Source organism: Sus scrofa, chromosome 1 (assembly GCF_054392235.1).
Source record: "Sus scrofa isolate SSC_HxYL_T2T_F1_AM1 chromosome 1, Sscrofa_HxYL_maternal_Yorkshire_Landrace_v2.0, whole genome shotgun sequence".
NCBI lineage: Eukaryota > Metazoa > Chordata > Mammalia > Artiodactyla > Suidae > Sus > Sus scrofa.
Genome location: NC_139383.1, coordinates 13849207 through 13867991, shown reverse-complemented (window position 1 = coordinate 13867991; position 18785 = coordinate 13849207). Strand labels below are relative to the sequence as shown.

Here is an 18785-nt window from a genome sequence, read left to right as displayed (position 1 = left end):
TTATCTCTGCAAGTCTTTTCTTTTTTTCTGTTTACTAGGCCATCTGAGGCATATGGAACTTCCCCGGCTAGGGGTTGAATCAGAGCTGCAGCTGCCGGCCTATACCACAGTTTGTGGCAACACTGGATCCTTAACCCACTGAGCAAGGCCAGGGATCAAACTCACATCCTTGTGGAGACTATGTCTCAACCTGCTGAGCCACAATGGGAACTCCTATCTCTGCAAACGTTAAGGTTCACTTTAATTCCTGTCTTATCAATGTACATTTAGTCTGTATAAAATATACTGTGCTTTTAGAGCATCATTGGATTTAATCACTTGCTTCACAAATAAATATTTCGAAGACAATATTGTAAGATTGCAGTAATTATAATCTTGCATCGCTCTCTTAGTTCTTTTAGAGCTCTACCTCTGGTCATACAGATATAATTTTTTCAGCCCATACCTGACACATTGGCAAATACACATTCAGGGTAAGAAGTTATCTCTTATTATCTATCTATTTGTACATTTGCCTCTGGCTTCACCTTCCTTTTCTACCTACACTTTCCCTTTGCCCACAGTTCCCCATTTTAAAATGTTTCTGTATTCACAGTCTCTTTAAGCTGCCTCAAATTATTTTTTAGGAGTTTCCGTCGTGGCGCAGTGGTTAACGAATCCAACTAGGAACCATGAGGTTGCGGGTTCGGTCCCTGCCCTTGCTCAGTGGGTTAAGGATCAGGCGTTGCCGTGAGCTGTGGTGTAGGTTGCAGACGCGGCTCGGATCCCGCGTTGCTGTGGCTCTGGCGTAGGCCGGTGGCTACAGCTCCGATTCAACCCCTAGCCTGGGAACCTCCATATGCCGCGGGAGCGGCCCAAGAAATAGCAACAACAACAACAACAACAAAAAAAAAAAAAAAAATTATTTTTTAACAAATTGAAGTGGGTGTAAATAAGTGAACAGTTAGCTGATAAATATGCGTCACGTATTAGATATGTTCTGATGTTTTAGACATTTACAAAAAGACACATATAAAATGTTTCCCTAAATAGTCACCATGCTGGAATAGTTAAAAATGGCTTGGTACCTGCTCTTCCTCCATATGTGTTGAACTCACACGTACACCCCTATAACATTTTGTATTAGATCAAACTAGTAGGTGATATTCCTAAAAAGTTTTCACTTTGGTCCAAGACGGTCATTTAAGAATCTTAGACACAAAATCAAAGAAAATTTAGATACCTCACTTAAAGTGATACTAACGTCAAGAAATGTAGATCCATCACCGAAAGAAGTATATCCACTCGATAGCCACGTCTGACTTTTTAACGCATATTTATAGCAAGTTATTTTGAATGGATCTGGATACGTACATCTTCATTCGTTTGGTTATCTTTTGATTTTTGTCCTAAAATACAACTGTTCTAAGACATGTGAAAATAAGGTATGCAAATGTCAGACACGGTTTCATTTCTGAGAGTACTGATTAATAGATGAAATTGGTTAAAAAAAGAGCGGGGGGGGGGGCTTAACTATCTTGTGTTACTGAAACTGCTTTTTCCTTTACTTCTGAAATATTTCAAAATTTTATATGAAAATAAGGAGTACACTCTGATAACTTGGTGTTTTACTGGATGTTTTGTCCTTTCTCACTGTCTTCAGTCTTGTGAGAGGGATAAACTTTCAGACTACAGTATCCCAAAGGATAATTATACAAACATGCTATGTACTGAAACGGGTACAGATTCTAAAGCCTTTTATCCATGTCGGATAAGAAACTGCTTGAAAAATGAATACTGGGGGAGTGCAAAAAGTAACTCAGAAAAATTATCAACGATGTGGCAGGACAATGGAATCATGTGTTCATTCCAGAACATTCATGGCAGAGAGCAGGCATCTCCTTAAACGTCTACAATTGAGGCAGCTGTAAAGTAATCAGATCTCACTGATGTGCTCCTAGGCAGAGTATCCGTGGGTCCATCAATCTGGATATTTATACAGGCAAAAGGCAAACATAACTTTCACCAGTGTTTCGAACATACAAGTTGCAGGAATGACTTCATTATCCACAGACTCCTGCGTGTCTCTGAAACACAGCACCCCGTGTGTGAACAAAACTTAACGCGGGAAAACTCCAACAGCGTTGAATTTGATTTTACTTTAAGCTACTATGATATTGCATGAAAATTTACTTCTTTTTGGTTAATTAAATGCTGTGTGGAGCAGCAGACAACAGAATATCACATGGACTTTACTGCAATGTTTTTATTGCAACAGCATCATGATATACATGGTCTCCGGTCCCCTCCCACTTAGCAAATTTCTTCTCCCTCCCTGGTAAAGCTGCAAATAAAAAGGCTAATAATGTCCACAGTAGATGGAATGCAAACAGCACGCCCGCAAAGTGGGAAGGACTTTTTTTAATTACATCTCTACTATAGAGTCTCAAGAGACCCAAAGCTTTGCCTTCAGAAATATTTTTGATTGCAACTTGAATCATAAAACTATACCCTACATTAGAAAACCACCAACCCACTTTAAAAGTTAAGCAAAACTATATAAATTAGTAACACTAATTACATCTTCCCTATGTTTATTTTTTCCTCTCTTTATTTTTGCTGTTTAAACTCTTTAAAGATAGAACTCCCTATATTTAGTGCTTGGTGTTTTATAATGATAAGTACTTGTTTACAACTATTTTCCAGAAGGCGAGAATTAGATTCAGATTAGATTTCGGCATGCAGAACAAAATAGAAAGGAGTTAATTTTACATGTCATTTAGGAAAATCTTACAAAAGCCAAATTCCTCTGTGAACAGATCTTATTACTGACTATATCTGACCATAAAATATTGGTATAATCGACTGAAAACTCTACTGAAATTGTTATGGAAGGGTTCTTTTTGAGAGTATCTTTTATATTCAGTATTATCACACATATGTATATAAATTTATTATGCTTAGAAGGAAATTTTCAGCACATAAAGTGGAAGTTCACGAAAGAGTCTATATTCCATATAAAAGAAGAGACAAAAGGAAACACTGAAAAATAAAACTGCTAGAAAATTTCAGGACATAAATACAAATATAAGTATTAATGTGAACCTTAGTTCACACGATTGTTAAATAGAATAGTCTTATAAAGAGATAATCACATCTAAACCTCTAATTTACTTGTGCAAAAATTATTTAATAGCAGCAGAAAATCCAAACAATGACCTCAATAAAATTAGGCTTCATGCTCCTAATCAAAGTGCAGGGATTAAACAGCTTAATCAGGGCCAGTCACATGCGTGAAGAAGGCATGGGTTTCATTACAGCATTTTCCTAGCGTATCAAGGGTGATTTTGGTTTTCACTTGAATTAAAGGGAAGAGCGAAACCAGACCAGCAGCAAAGCCATTCATTCAAATGTCTCCACAAATTTTGTGATCCCTGGGATGTGCGTTCAGTCATAAATTGATAACTCAAATTACTCAAGGGTTTCTCATGTAAACAAATCCCTGCTTATACTTACTTGGAGGTTGTGCACTGAACCCACTTTAACAAAGTCCTCTTGGCGTTTCCTTGGATCTTGGTGGCCACCTTCCGTTTACTCGGGGGGCTGGCAGTCTCAGAGCTGACCATGCTGTCCACGGAGGACGTGCTGCTGGACAGAGACTGCAGCTGCGGCAGGTTGCTGGTCAACTCCTCAATCTGCGTGCGCGGTAACAGTTGGCAGAAAGTCAGCATTATCCTTGTTCTTCTCTCCTCAAAGAGACTCTTCCTTTTCCAACTCAAAATGATTGCTCTTACCCCTTCTCTGACAAGGTAAGCTCTTAAAAGGCATGACTGGTGCCCTACTTCTTTTTGCATTTCCTACTGCATCTAAAATGGTACCTTTTGCACCGTAATTAGAACTTGCATAACACATGCATGCATAAATAAAATAAAATCTAATGGTTACCTAAACTCCTAGAATGTGCACACCCAAAGTGAGCCCTGATGTGAATGACAAGCCTTGAAATGAGAGTGATGTGTCAATAAAGGTTTATTAATCCTAACAAATAACAAATGTACCTACCTGGTGGGGGCTGTTGGTACAGGGGGAGGCCATGCATGTGTGGGTACAGGGCGTACATGGGAAACCTCTGTACTTGCTCAAGTTTGCTGTGAACCTAAAACTGCTTTAAAAAAAACAAGTCTATTTCTTTCAAAGCCAACCTAATGGCTAGAAGAATAATCTTGGATAGAAGAGCAGGTTAATTTCTCTGCTTAATGTCAAATAGGAGCAGAGAACTGCTCCCTTCCAGAGGACGAAGAAAAAAATACCTAAACTCTTTCTACAGCAATATTTCAGCTCCATTGTGCCCTGCCTACTTTTCAGATTGGGTACTTAGGCCAGAGTTCTTTGGAGAACTCCATATATAACACCTTAGCAGAGCGGAAGAGGGCATTTTCCTGCTAACAAAAACCAACATGCATGTGGAGGACACATCTCTGCTGACTTGTGCATCAGCCCCAGAGGTATGGAAGATGACGGCATGCTTCAAACATTACAAAGTCCACCGCTACCCCCGTCCGTGTCATTATACCAATGGCAAAGGGGATTATAATACCATACCTGGAAATATAGAATTATAGTCCACATCAATCCAAGAACTATGGAGGGTCGGCCATCTGCTATATCAGTGGAGTTAATGTTGACTAATTTTATCTGTTTAAAAGAGAAAAATTGTGCTAGTGATGGACTAGAAGCTTACAGGCCATTTAATCGTGCAATAAGTAGTACTTTGTTAGCCATCAATACAATTTGGTCATGCTTGTGCAGCGATGCACAAGAGTGGGATGAGCCATCAAAACAAACAAGCACACGGTTTCAGTGGACATTTCAGGGGCATTCATTAGGAGCACATGAGAAAAACAACTACAGAAGAAATTTCAAAAACTTGCTTAATGTTGAAAAAATATGACATCATGCAAGGAATTACCAACAAAATGGTTACTCTTTACATTCAGGGGTTGTCCAGAACATAAAAGAAACTGTGAGTAGTTTAAGAAGATGCACTTACTTTGAACTTTGTTACCAAATAGCACGAAACTTATATGCTCTTTTACCTATAAAAGTCAGGAGTTAAAAGTTCTGAAGTTTGTACTAACCGGTGATCCTCTGTACATGGACTGACATGAAAAACAAAGGGAGAAGATGATACATATACATAAATAAGCTTTCCAATCCACGTTCTTTGTTCAAAGGGAGTAAAGATGTAGGTGGTACACTTAGAACATGATTTGTGAAATATATTTTAAAGACAAAGGAAGGCCAGGACATAGGTAGAAGGAGTCTGTTGGGGTACAGTTCCCGACTTTGGGGCACTGACAGATATAAAGCATTCAGGATTAATCTGTCTACCATTGTCCCCAATTATTCATTTCAATGCCTTCTCAACCATGAGAAATGTTGCTTCCTAAGTCCCAGGAAAATGGACTTCTATGGTAGGTCTAGTTCTGTCAGTCTCTATAGAAGACAGTGAATAACTGCTTGTCCCCCTCTTCATAACCCTGAACAAATTAGAAAAAAAAAATAAAGGCCTCAGTGTCCTAGCTCAAGAATTCTCAGAGAAGATTTACGAAGGTGTGCTATTAACAGCACAGTTCAGGAGTCTGTCAATGGTTTACTTTTTAAAAATTCTCAGAAGCGGAGTTCCCGTCGTGGCGCAGTGGTTAACAAATCGGACTAGGAACCATGAGGTTGCAGGTTCGGTCCCTGCCCTTGCTCAGTGGGTTAACGATCCGGCGTTGCCGTGAGCTGTGGTGTAGGTTGCAGACGCGGCTCGGATCCTGCGTTGCTGTGGCTCTGGCGTAGGCCGGTGGCTACAGCTCCGATTCAACCCCTAGCCTGGGAACCTCCATATGCCGCGGGAGCGGCCCAAGAAATAGCAACAACAACAACAACAAAAGACAAAAGACAAAAAAAAAAAAATTAAAAAAAAATAAATAAAAATTCTCAGAAGCAAAATCATCCTACAAATACTTCACTCACGTAATTAGATTAAATTTACTGGCTACACAACAGAGGAGTAAAAGACAAGCGAGCACCAAAGTCACTGTAAGTGATGTGAGGTATACCCATGGGATTTTCTCTCACTCCTCAAGTTCATTTATCAGGTTCAGAAACAGACAAATAAATTAAGAACTTGCACAGATTACAAGCTTATGTGTCTACTTCTTTTAAAGCCAGCATGGTGTGAGGCATATAACGCTTGCTGGAGGAAAATAAAGAGCATCACATGTCTTTAATCTTTTATGATGGAACCTATTGCAATCTCTATAATCATTCTGATTGCTCTGCTTTATAAGTTCTACAGAAGGTTCTCCACAGCCATTTTAGCATCCGCAGGCCTCACATTTATAATACGTGCTAACAACCACAAGATTAATGCATTTCACAGAGGACAAATTTGTTCTTTCTTTACATACCATTCTTTTTTAAAATGCAGGTAAGTTAAATTTCCTACCTCAGTCCAGCTCCTATTGTACTATGAAGTTTAGATACTCAGCTTATTGTAGAACTTAAAGATCTTTTGCTTAACTTGTGAAGAAAAAATTTTTTTTCAAATTTTTTTGTCTCTCTGTCTTTTTAAAAAATTTTATGGCCACACACCCATAGCATATGAAAGTTCCTGGGCCAGGGACCAAATTCGAGGTGCAGCTGTGAGCTATGCTACAGCTGCAGCAACGCCAGGTCCTTAAAACTGTGTTCCATGATGGGTTATGGGAGCATGGGCTTTTTGTTTGTTTTATCTCCACTTCCCTGTAAAGTCCCATTAAATGTACAATAAGCTTTTAATAGCCTAAGAGAGTGGGATAGGCCGCAGAGACACATCCAAAGAGACTGAAGAATTCCAGAAATCAGAAAGGATGGAATCACATCAGTGGACCTCAACTCAGGCTTTCTGAACCAGAAAATAAAGAAGATAGCCCAAGAATCTGTTTTAAATAAACCTCTAGGTTTTGCTGATTCTGAGGCATGTCAGTATTTGAGAACTGTGCTTGCTCCATGTTATCTGGAGAAGTTTGATTTTGTCAGCCAGAAGCCTTGATGGACAGCGTTATCCCACAAATTTACATGTTGAGGCCCTAACTTCCAAGGTGACCACATTGGAGACAGAGCCTTTAGGGAGACAATTAGGGTTAAACATGTGAGCCCTAATCCAGTAGGGCTGGCTTCCTTATAAAAAGAGGAAGAAACACTGGCAAACACTCCCCCCCTCTTTCTCTCTCTCTGTTCCCTCCCCCCCTATACCCACACAGGAGAAAGGCCATGTGAGGGTACAGTGACAAAGCCACTGTCTGCCAGCCTGGGAGAAGGGAAGAAATCAACCATGCTGACTGACACCTTGCACCTTGATCTTGGTCCTCCAGCCTCCAGAACAGTGAGAAAATAAATCTCTGTTGTTTAAGCCACCCAGGCCATGGGGTCCTGGTACGGCAGCCCTAGCCCACTAATACAATCTCCATGGATGTTTCAAAAAACGTTCAAATTATTTTGGAAAAATTTTCATAAAAGCCCAGCTTACTAGCTTTTCTTGATACACTAGAAAATCTAATGAACAGATGCACCATGAGGTATATTTGTTACTTTCTCTAATGAGGTGTCAGGAGAATCATTCTAAACAGGAGTATAGGTAGCCAAATACCAGCAGTCCTTAATAAATAATTCAAATAAGTTGAATAAATAATACAATTTCAATAAAAATGCAGACTACAGGCGTTTCCTGTTCAACTGTTAAACCTGGGCTCACTGACTGTATGTATGTTTCACAGAGGGAATTCTAGCTGGAATTGAGTATTTGCTTCCTTCTTCAAGACAGGGCACAGAGCTGCTCAGTTCTGCTACCACAATTAGCCTCTACCCCGCTTCATCTTTTAGACACCCATTTGGACCTCATAGGAATCAAAATGTGGAGTTCCTGTTGTGGCTCATCCGGTAACAAACACAACTAATATCCATGAGGATGTGGGTTTAATCCCTGGCCCTGCTCAGTGGGTTAAGGATCCAGGGTTGCGCTGAGCTATAGTGGAGGTCGCAGACGCAGCTTGGATCTGGCATTGCCATGGCTGTGGTTTGGGCTGGCAGCTGTAGCTCCAATTCAACCCCCGGCCTGGGAACTTCCATATGCTGCACCTGCAGCCCTAAAAATAAATAAATAAATAAACAAACGAACAAATAAATAAATAAATGTATGTCCTGGTGTTTTAGGAAAGATAGTCAGTGGTCAGCTCCTGGTATCACTATTTAGAATGATCCACCTGACACCTCACGGAGAAAGAAACTTGTGGAAAGTGGTGATGAATCTGTTCAGTGGAGTCACACTTCTACAATTCTTAGCAAATACTAATGTGTACTTTGCTTCAGTAGCCCTGTAAACAAGTGGAAAATAAACGCAATGGTAGCATCTTCTTCAGTAAAACTTGAAAATGCCTTGATATTCATCAAGTCAAGCTAGAATCCAAGAACTGAACTCATTTTCTATTATTGAAAGAAAGATCTAAATGGAGGACAAAGTAAATACAAAGGTTAAAGGCAATTTCTTGAACATGCATTTGAGACATAAGTTCTTAAATTATAAAGAACAAAAATAAATAGTAAGAGGACTTCCCGCTGTGGCTCAGCGGTAAGGAAACTAAACATGAGGATTCAGGTTCAATCCCTGGCCTAGCTCAGTGCGTTAAGGATCTGGCATTACTGTGAGCTGTGGTGTAGGTCACAGATGAGGCTCAGATCCATCATTGCTGTGGCTGTGGTGTAGACTGGCAGCTGCAGCTTCGATTCAACCCCTAGCTTGGGAACCTCCATATGCTGCAGGAGTGTCCCTAAAAAGATAAATAAATAAATAAACAAACAAATAGATAGATAGATAGATAGATAGATAGATAGATAGATAGATAGATAGATAAAAAGAGAGAGGGCACCGAAGAATCTTCGAAAACTCATTCCACTCCCCTGCCAATTATTTTGTGAGCCAATGGAGTAAAGAATGCAAGAAAGAGTAGCCCAAAACTATATTTCAGGTAGATTTTTTCTGCATTAAGACAAGTTAGAGATTTGTGAGGACAGAAGGGAAATGCTTTGGATTTTGTCCGGAAACTCAAATAAACGTTACTGAGAAGTAAATAATTGAATCATTCTATTTTCCAGAAGTATCTGGATATCTGTTTATAAAGCTGGTTTTGGTATTGCCAAACACAGACTTCCTAAATTTCCACAAATTAGAAAAGGCTAAATCTAAAGGACTAGTGCAACCCTTTTGTGGGGAAATATTTCAATATCCAACAAAACAAAAACACACTTATGTTTTCAACAGGCAATCACACCTCTAAAAATTCACCCAGAAAATGCACTTCAAATAATATGAGAGAACTTGTGCACAGTCATTAACAGCTTCATTGTTTCTGTTTGAAAAATACTAGAAAAAACCTAAATGCTCATTTATTAGAGAGTAGTTAAATAAACTCTGGCACATCCAGGCAATGGAATACTATGCAGCTGTGAAAATGAATGAGGAAGCTCTCTGTGAACTGATTTGAGTGATTTCCAGGGCATACTGGTTTTTTAATTTAAATTTCAAAAATATGTTTATTGAAGTATCATTGATTTACAATGCTGTGTTAGTTCCATGTGCACAGAAAAGTAATTATAGACACATACACATACATGTAGAGAGAGATTCTTTTCCATTATAGATTATTACAAGATATGGATCCAGGATATTCGGTTAAATGAAAAAGATCAAGTGCCATTGGTGTATCTCTAGGATGCTACCTTCATGTAAGAAAGAAGGTGGTATATCAAATATACCTGCTCATTCCTGCAAAAGAAATACAGGAAGGATAAATCAGAAACTGGAGAGATTGGTTACTTAGAGGTGATGAAAAGAGTGAAAGGAAGGGAAATGAGATGGAGAAGTAAGAAAGAAGAGGGAATGCCACTTGTCTAAGTATAACCTTTGCTCCTAGAATCATGGTAATGACTCGGTCTCTAACATAAAAAGTAAGTCAACTAGGATGTATGTGGGGTCACCTGAAGTGGAATACAACTCTATCGCAAATGAATCACATAGTCACACTGAAAGGGGTGAGAGAACAGAAATAACCTCAATGAATTTGGACCACAGTCTCCTGACTGGCTACTGCAAAGGCATGGGTTAGCAATTCTGAAACTGCCTTATGCATATATACTAGGGATGAAAAATAAGAGAATGTACGGTAGATGGAAGCCAGGTTTCTCACTGGCTCAGTGAGACTATAGAAAGATATAAGCACAGAAGGCTGAAATGGACCTTGTGGTATTGGATTGAAATCACAAGTATCAGTTTGAAGTAAAGGTTTATAGAAGAAGCTACACACACAAACACACACACACACACAAAGAGAGAGAGGGGGAGATGTGTATACGCAGGTTAGTAAACATACATATTTCTAGATCTGTCTGTTGGGAGGGCCAAGGAGCAATGAAACCTCACTAACAATGAACACATCTAGCACCAAAACCTTTGTTTCTAAATGTCATTCACTAATGAAAAGAACAAAGCCTCCTTAGAGAAGTGGTTGGTTCTAGGACTAAAGCAGGGAAAATAGAAGATAAACCTGGAAAACCTATTGCTCCAGAAAATAAGTACACACTTGAAAAAGAACAGGGCCATGTCAGGAGAGTACGGGAGCTGTCCTGAAGGAACTCTTAACAGCTGAAGCTAGAACAATCTGAGCAACAAATCATCATCATCTTTATAACAGTCATAGCAGTCGGATGACACCTACAGAATTATGTAAATATGCATGAGTCCAAAATGAAATAAATATGCAATTGAATATACAAACAAATGGAGGAGAAAGGACATCTTTTCTTAGAGAACAATTTCAATTAATGCATATATAAGAAATGAAGGAAACACAAGATCCTTAGGCAAATAGCACAGAAATAATTATTGAAGGCAAAGGACACGAAAATCAGTGAGCAAAAAGAAGCAGAGGATTAGCATAATCCCAGTTACCTCCTCTATATTATTTCTCAGTTATAAATGGAAAAGTAGTAGCTTTGCTATAAAAACCTCAACAAATCACTCCGTCAAGTGGTTGAGGTTAACGTTACCAGAAATAAGACACATTGGAATCCCACATCCATTAGTATGATGCACTCACAAGAATACATCACTTCCTTGGAATTACTGCCAAAAGTATATAACCTCAATCTAATCCTGAGAAAATATCATACAAACTAAACTGAGAGACATTATGAAAAATTACTGACTAGCAGTAATCATCAAGATCATGAAAGACAAGGCAAGATAAGGTCAAGGAACGGAGAAGACAAAGAAGCAACAACAATTAAATGCAAGGTGTACTATTGGATTGGATCCTGAAATAGAAATAAGACATTGGAGGAGACTGATGAAATCAGACTAATTTCTACGCTTTACTTGACAGCATCATTCTAATTTTAATTTCCTCATCTGACAGTTGTACTATGTTACATACATACATACACTACATATACAAATTCTTCATATGAAAGGAACCTGGTGGAAATACAGACATGAAAGTTCTGTGTCCTTTTTTGACACTTTTCTCTGAGTCTAAAATTATTGTCCAGTACTGCTGCACACCTAGGTTGTACAGATTACATGCAGTGTTTTTAGCCCACAGCCAACATGGAAGACATTAGGTATGCCTTCTTCTTGAAGGGTTTCATTTTTGTTTCTCTCTTACCTTCCTTCCTTCGAGAAACTTGAGTGCTGTGCCAATGTTCGCCACGGCATGGATTCGCTTCATACGGCGTCCTTGTTCACACGGCTATAAAAGGGGGAAGGACAGGAGTAAATCAAAATGCCAACATGAACAAGATAGTTATAAAATCTGGAGTTCCCCTGTGGCAAGGCAGGTTAAGGATCTGGCACTGTCACTGCTGGGGCGCAGGTTCAATCCCTGACCGGAGAACTTCCACATGCCGTGGGTGTGGGGGGGGCCAAAAAGAAAAAAAAAGGCAGTTATAAAATCAGTTTAAGGGGGTTCAAAATATACTTGAAGAATGTTCAAGAACAACCAACATGACTCAATTTCTATAAAGGTTGTCAGACACATGCAGGAACATTATCCCCAAAGCACTTGGAAGGTATATAATTTACTCAATACATACATTCATTCTCAGGTCATTAACGCACACACCCTTGAGGTTTCTGTATGCCTAAGAGTAGAAGTCCACAAAATCTCTGTATTTTTTTTGTCTGTTAAGACTGTTATTCCTGTAAAGTAGGAAGCTTTTATATGAAAAGCGCTCTGGTGCCTGTGTTGGAGGCAGGAGATACATCAGAAATCTCTCTCTTTTCCTCTCAGTTTTGTCGTAAACCTAAAAATGCTCCAATAAATAAATAAATAAACAAATAAAGTCTTAAAAAAAGGACTCTTGGTCACTCCCTATGTTTTGAGCCACACTAACATGAAAGCTACCGACACTATTAGTAACACTTCTCTGAACAAAATGCATGGAGCCTATGAGTCAGGGTTAAAAAGCAGGATTGTGAGAATGAAAACATTCTCTGCACAATGGCAGGTTTTGGTACAAGGATACTAAGTTCCTTGTGTTTGAGTTAGCAAAATGTAACACATCAATGAAGAATGTAATAAATACAATAAAATATAAGTGCTTTCTATGTGACACATTGTTCATTTTAAAACACAAAATAATTTCAATGAAGGAGATGACATTACCCTCCTTCACAGTTACAGGATCTAAGATGATGACAGGTTAAATAATTTCTCTGCGGTTGCACAGCTGTTAGACTGGTCTCTTCTCGGTGACATCGGAACGCTAAGCAATCTTCCATTGAGCTCAAAACCAAGTATCTCTTCATTTCCAATTAATAGTGCATCAGATAATATTTTTTAGGATGTGATTTAAAACAGATATTTAAGTTGAAAATGTACTTTCAAAATTTGTGTTTATTCTTTACTTGGGAACCTCTGTTATATATGATGCAGTCGCATCATTGGTCCATGCATGGCCCACTCACTTAGTTACTTTTAATTAATTAGCTTTTAGGATGTAAAAAGGACCAAGGCACCTGTAAAGCCAGGACCCAGGAATTGAGCCCGGAAGCCAAGTCCCTCAACAGCATCACCATTCATTCCATCCTCCTGCCTTTTTATATCACGGCAACCGTCACACTGAATCCAGTCCAATGTTTTTCCTTTTTATGTACAGTCAGTCATTTTGTTTATTCTTAAAAAGAATACGCATTTTTGTTTTCAACTTTATGTAAAGAGGATCACTCCATCACTCTTTTGATCCTTACTTTTCCACGTAATATTATATTGCTAAGATTCACCAACACTGTTGCCTGCCACTGTATTTCATTCATCTTTGGTGGTCATATATTGTGCCACTTACCTACTCTCCTTCTGATGTTACTCTGGGTTATCTGCTGGTTGTTTCTTTTTTTTTTTTTTTTTGTCTTTTTGTCTGTTGTTGTTGTTGTTGTTGCTATTTCTGGGGCCGCTCCCGCGGCATATGGAGGTTCCCAGGCTAGGGGTTGAATTGGAGCTGTAGCCACTGGCCTACGCCACAGCCACAGCAACTCGGGATCTGAGCCGCGTCTGCAACCTGCACCACAGCTCACGGCAACGCCGGATCGTTAACCCACTGAGCAAGGGCAGGGACCGAACCCGCAACCTCATGGTTCCTAGTCGGATTCGTTAACCACTGCGCCACGACGGGAACTCCTGCTGGTTGTTTCTACATGTCCTGTGCTAACAGACCATTCCTGTACATCCCACCTTTGGTACAAGAATCCCTCTGTTAGGGATACCTTTACGTGCATACCTAACAGTAGAATGGCTGAGTCAGAGAGAATGTGACTTCTGGGCTTCTAATGTCAGCCCAAACTGTCCCAAAGTGTTTGTACTACTCATTCTTATCAGCAGTGCAAGAATAATCCTGTGTGGAGTTCCCATCGTGGCGCAGTAGAAATGAATCCAACCAGGAACCATGAAGTTGTAGGTTCGATCCCTGGCCTTCATCAGTGGGTTAAGAATCTGGCGTCACCGTGAGCTGTGGTGTAGGTCACGGATGTGGCTCAGATCCTGTGTTGCTGTCGCTGTGGTGTAGGCCGGCAGCTGTATCTCCCATTTGACCCCTAGCCTGGGAACCTCCATATGCCGAGGGTGCGACCCTAAAAAAAAAGAAAGAAAGAAAGAATAATTCTGTGGATGCATGTTCTCTTCAACTTGATTTTAACACATATTTTTTTTAAATTGGTTTCAACTGAATGTAAGGAACATGGCCTTTCTTGGTGGTCTTCATTCCTATTTCTCTGCTCAGCAATGATGTGACCAACTCATCCTCTGTTCAAGTCTGTTTCTTTTATAAAATGCCTTCTGGAGTTCCCGTCATGGCGCAGTGGTTAACAAATCCGACTAGGAACCATGAGGTTGCGGGTTCGATCCCCGGCCTTGCTCAGTGGGTTAACGATCCGGCATTGCCGTGAGCTGTGGTGTAGGTTGCAGACGCGGCTCGGATCCTGCGTTGCTGTGGCTCTGGCGGAGGCCAGTGGCTACAGCTCTGATTAGACCCCTAGCCTGGGAACCTCCATATGCCGCAGGAGCGGCCCAAGAAATAGCAACAACAACAACAACAAAAAAAAAGACAAAAAAATAAATAAATAAAATAAAATGCCTTCTCACATCTTTTGCCCAGCTCTCCCTTTGCGTTGTTTGTTCTCTTCTTGTTTTGAATATATACCTTATTAACTCTTGATATAATCCTTCTTAATCCTTTTATAGCATGTATTGTGAATATCCTTGACCAATTTTTAACTTCCTTTGTCTTTTTTTTTTTTTTCACTTTATAGGGATGCACCCGCAGCATGTGGAGGTTCCCAGGCTAGGGACTGAATTGGAGCTGTAGCTGCTGGCCTACACCACAGCCACAGCAAGGCAGCATCCTTACCCCACTGAGTGAGGCCAGGAATTGAACCCACATCCTCATGGATACTAGTCGGGTTCATTAACCACTAAGCCACGAAGGGAACGCCTGTCATTTTTTTTAAAAAGTTTTTTGATTAAAAAATGTTCTGAATTCTAGGAATTCCCGTGGGGCACTGTGGGTTAAGAACCTACTACAGCGGCTCCGGTCACTGCGGAAGTGCAGGTTTGATCTCCAGCCCAGGGCACAATGGGTTAAAGGATCTGGTGTTGCCGGAGCTGCCATGTAGGTTGAAGCTTTGGCTCAGATTCAATCCTTGGCCCAGGAGCTTCCATATGCAGAGGGTGAAGCTATTAAAAAAATACAGTCACTGTAGTGATCTTTTACAATAAATATTTTTTGCCTGATTTTTTTTTTTTTTCTATCCCAATGTCTCAGAGATATTCACCTGTATTTTCTGCTAAGGGTTTAAAGTGTTTTGCCATTAGGGCCTTTAACCATGTATATTTGATTTCTGTTGAGGCCATGAAATAAAGATTCTATGGGGATGAACTTTTTTCTGTTCCATTCATGGAACCATCCTTCCTTTTCCTCCCCAGATCTGACATCCACCTCTGACATAAACTAACTGTCCATTCATGCCTTGGTCTATTTCTGCAGTCAGTCTACTGCATTAGCCAACACACCCAGCCCAATACCACACTGTCTTGAGTGATAAAGCTTCATGGCAAGACCTGATATTTGGTACAGCAAATACTTTTTCTCTGCTTTTTGTCTTTGGCTATATCTTGGCTAAAAGAGCAAGGTATCAACATCTACTGCCCTATTCCATCTCATAAATGCATCCAATTTTAGCACAACTGGGCAGTCCCACCTAATACAAGGATTGTCCCTACCAGGCTACAAGAGCTTTGAGGGTACCAACCAGAGCTCACTCGTCTTTGTTTTCCATAGAGGGCAAAAGGTCGTGGTGCCTTATCCATAATAGAGACCCCAGATGTATGGTAGCTGCATAGATGAGTCAATAGATTATGCCAAACCCAGCTGCAGACCTGAATTCTACTCTAAACACATAACTGATGTCTAACAAAGTCATCGGATGAACACACAGGGGCCTTGGGGCCTTTGATGGTGCCGATTTCCTAGAAGGGCCCGTCATACATTTTTAAGTAGATTTGAGGCTCCTCTTGAATGCAGAGTGTTAAGAAGTCTTTAAAAAGACTACACAGAAGGTTCACACAATAGATTAAGAAACAAATTGTTCTGCAGTCCCTTAAGCTCTATCCATAGTGCTTCTATTACTTTTGATTTTTCAACAGCAATTCTTCACTTTTTTTTTTTTTTGTCTTTTTGCCATTTCTAGGGCTGCTTCTGCGGCACATGGAGGTTCCCAGGCCAGGGGTCCAAACAGAGCTGTAGCCATCGGCCTACACTGAAGCCACAGCAACATGGGATCTAAGCCGCATCTGCAACCCACACCACAGCTCACGGCAATGCTGGATCCCCAACCGACTGAGCAAGGGCAGGGATCAAATCCAAAACCCCATGGTTCCTAGATGGATTCGCTAACCACTGAGCCATGACGGGAACTCCCAGCAATTCTTCACATTCTTAACAAAAACCCTAAGTATAAAACTAATTTAATGTTCTTATCTTTATGTGCGATTAAAGATACATAATCACTGATCCACTTGAAGAGTAACTGTTCTACAAATAATAATCAAAGGACAGGACTTCCCGCTGTGGTGCAATGGGATTAGCGACATCTTAGGAGCTCGAGGAGGCAGGTTTGATCCCTGGGCCAGACACGGTGGGTTAAGGATTTGGTGTTGGAGCAGCTGCAGCTTAGGTTGCAACTGTGGCTTGGATCTGATCCCTGGCCCAGGAACCCCATATACCAAGGGGTAGCCAAGAAAGAAAAGTCAAAGGATATAAGGAAATCCAAGAATAATTATTTAAAAATTTAAAAATTACCTAGTATCCTAAAATTATAGATAAGAGAGCCACAATAAATTATTAAAAGAAATTATGATATTGCGATCCCTCCCTTACTTTGAGATGCTGGCGAGAAAGGGGATAGTGAATATTTGGAGAGTGAATACCCGCATTTCTCAGATAACCATGGTCAGAGCCGGAGTCCTGGGCTCCATGAGCCATGATGTGAAGCAGAGGGTTCTGAGTGGAGTTCTACGTGTGAGATAATTACAGATTTCCTGAGTAGCGGTAATTTCCCGAGGGAAACGCGCTTGTTCACAGTCTCCCTTTGAAAGCGCTACTAAAATGCCAAGGACACTCCCTCCCATTTATTTTTTTTTTTCTTTTTTTTTTTTTTTATTTTCCCACTGTACAGCAAGGGGAACTCCCTCCCATTTAAGCGACGCTTTTCATCTTAAATGTGGCCCTGAACCAAAATGCCCACGTGTACAAAATGCAAAGAACCATTGCCATGGTTTATTTATAATTGCAGAGTAATTTCATTTTATGGCATTCAGAATCTCGAAGGGCTCGATATAAATAAACAATAAAGGTGAAATCAGAAACTGTCCTTCTAGGTCTCCGGTTCTCTACCTGTTAAATAAACATGCTGAGATTCTCTCTGCAATTGCGTTTAGCTTCAAGATCCTCTAGTTCTAACTATGTCTGAATGAACAGGGTCCTTAACAGAAGTGGAATTCTTATGCCAAAATATATACTTTTTTCTGGAATCATTCAGCTCGGCAGGTAATGCCTGTTGAGGTTTCCATATACTGCTGGCCAAGTCCAAGGGCAGAATTGTATTGACACTTGGAAGGACAGACTTGTTAAACACCCACTGCGTGTCTGACCTGTAATGAAGGTCCCTTCCACCTTCCAGGAGACAGTTTAATTCAGGAGGATATATGAAGAGGGCCAGTTACCTCGGGCATTCAAGGGAGTGTAGGTTTCAGTCCAGTGACTCCCAACTCCATTGGCTGAGGGTCCTTTGGGACCATTGACTCTCCCACACTTGAGGGCTGCCTTGTGGCACGTGTGGCTTTGCCATAATCCCTGAGGGCACAAACCCAGAGACAGGCTGCCAGTGTTTGAGTTGAGATGCTGACGGAATGTGTGGGTTACATCCACCACTGCTGCGGCCGGAGTCAGAGGTGAGCTGAGATGCACGGAGGACACCCAGAGCCTCTGCTACAATATGAATCCAGTTCGACACTGACTTACACAAAATTATGATCAGCGTGTACTTTCCAACAAACAGCTCTCTTACAAAAGCTATGTTGAAGACTCCCTGCATGACATTAACTGGAAATGTATGTTCAGGCAAAAAACATGTTTTTAAAAACGTAATTATCCAAGTAATAGCAGTTGTATTGTCCCGGTCAAGACGCAACGGATTAAGAAGAAAATAAATACTCCCAATTTTGGACCCTGTGTCTAGGGAGGTACACAACAGTCTGTAGATTATTTCCTGAGCTCCTTTTTAAAATTATGGTAAATGTCGCTTATAAATAATTTATGTTTGCAAACGACTTACTTCTCTGCCACTCTGAAATGAAAAAACAAAAGCCAGAAAGAAAGAAATATTTCATTATTAGAGTCACTTAGAAACACGTATTTTATAGGTCACTGTCAATTTGTTTTTCACTCTGCTGGTTCCACTGAGCATAAAAACAAATGACTGTGGACATGCTGTTCTTATTATGAATGACGGACGATGGAGAATGTCCACAAGTGGATGGATGAAAAATGCCATCCTGATTTCAAGCTTGATTCTTCAACAACGATATCAACATACCAATATGGACCAACAATCCTTTCCAAATGGAAAGTAAGCACTTACAGTGAGGCAGAGGCTAATTTCCAGCTAAACCTCC

General features: G+C 40.3%; 1 protein-coding gene across 25 annotated transcripts in view; it reads right to left on the bottom strand.

Annotated features, from left to right (window-relative positions):
* SYNE1 (spectrin repeat containing nuclear envelope protein 1) overlaps nt 1-18785 on the bottom strand; it is a 486694-nt gene that overhangs the window by 355755 nt on the left and 112154 nt on the right. For 20 of the 25 annotated variants that reach the window (XR_014844515.1, XR_014844516.1, XR_014844517.1 and 17 more), the window contains exons 5-8: nt 11727-11810; nt 5118-5138; nt 4582-4674; nt 3496-3674 (exon numbers count right to left, since the gene is read on the bottom strand). Coding sequence is in view for 21 of the 25 variants with exons in the window: in XM_085023506.1 (XP_084879632.1) it covers nt 3496-3674; nt 4582-4674; nt 5118-5138; nt 11727-11810 (377 nt within the window). In the remaining 4 variants the exon portion in view is untranslated. The remainder of the gene's footprint in view (nt 1-3495; nt 3675-4581; nt 4675-5117; nt 5139-11726; nt 11811-18785) is intronic. The other 5 variants (XM_085023521.1, XM_085023572.1, XM_085023513.1 and 2 more) reach the window with 1 other exon arrangement.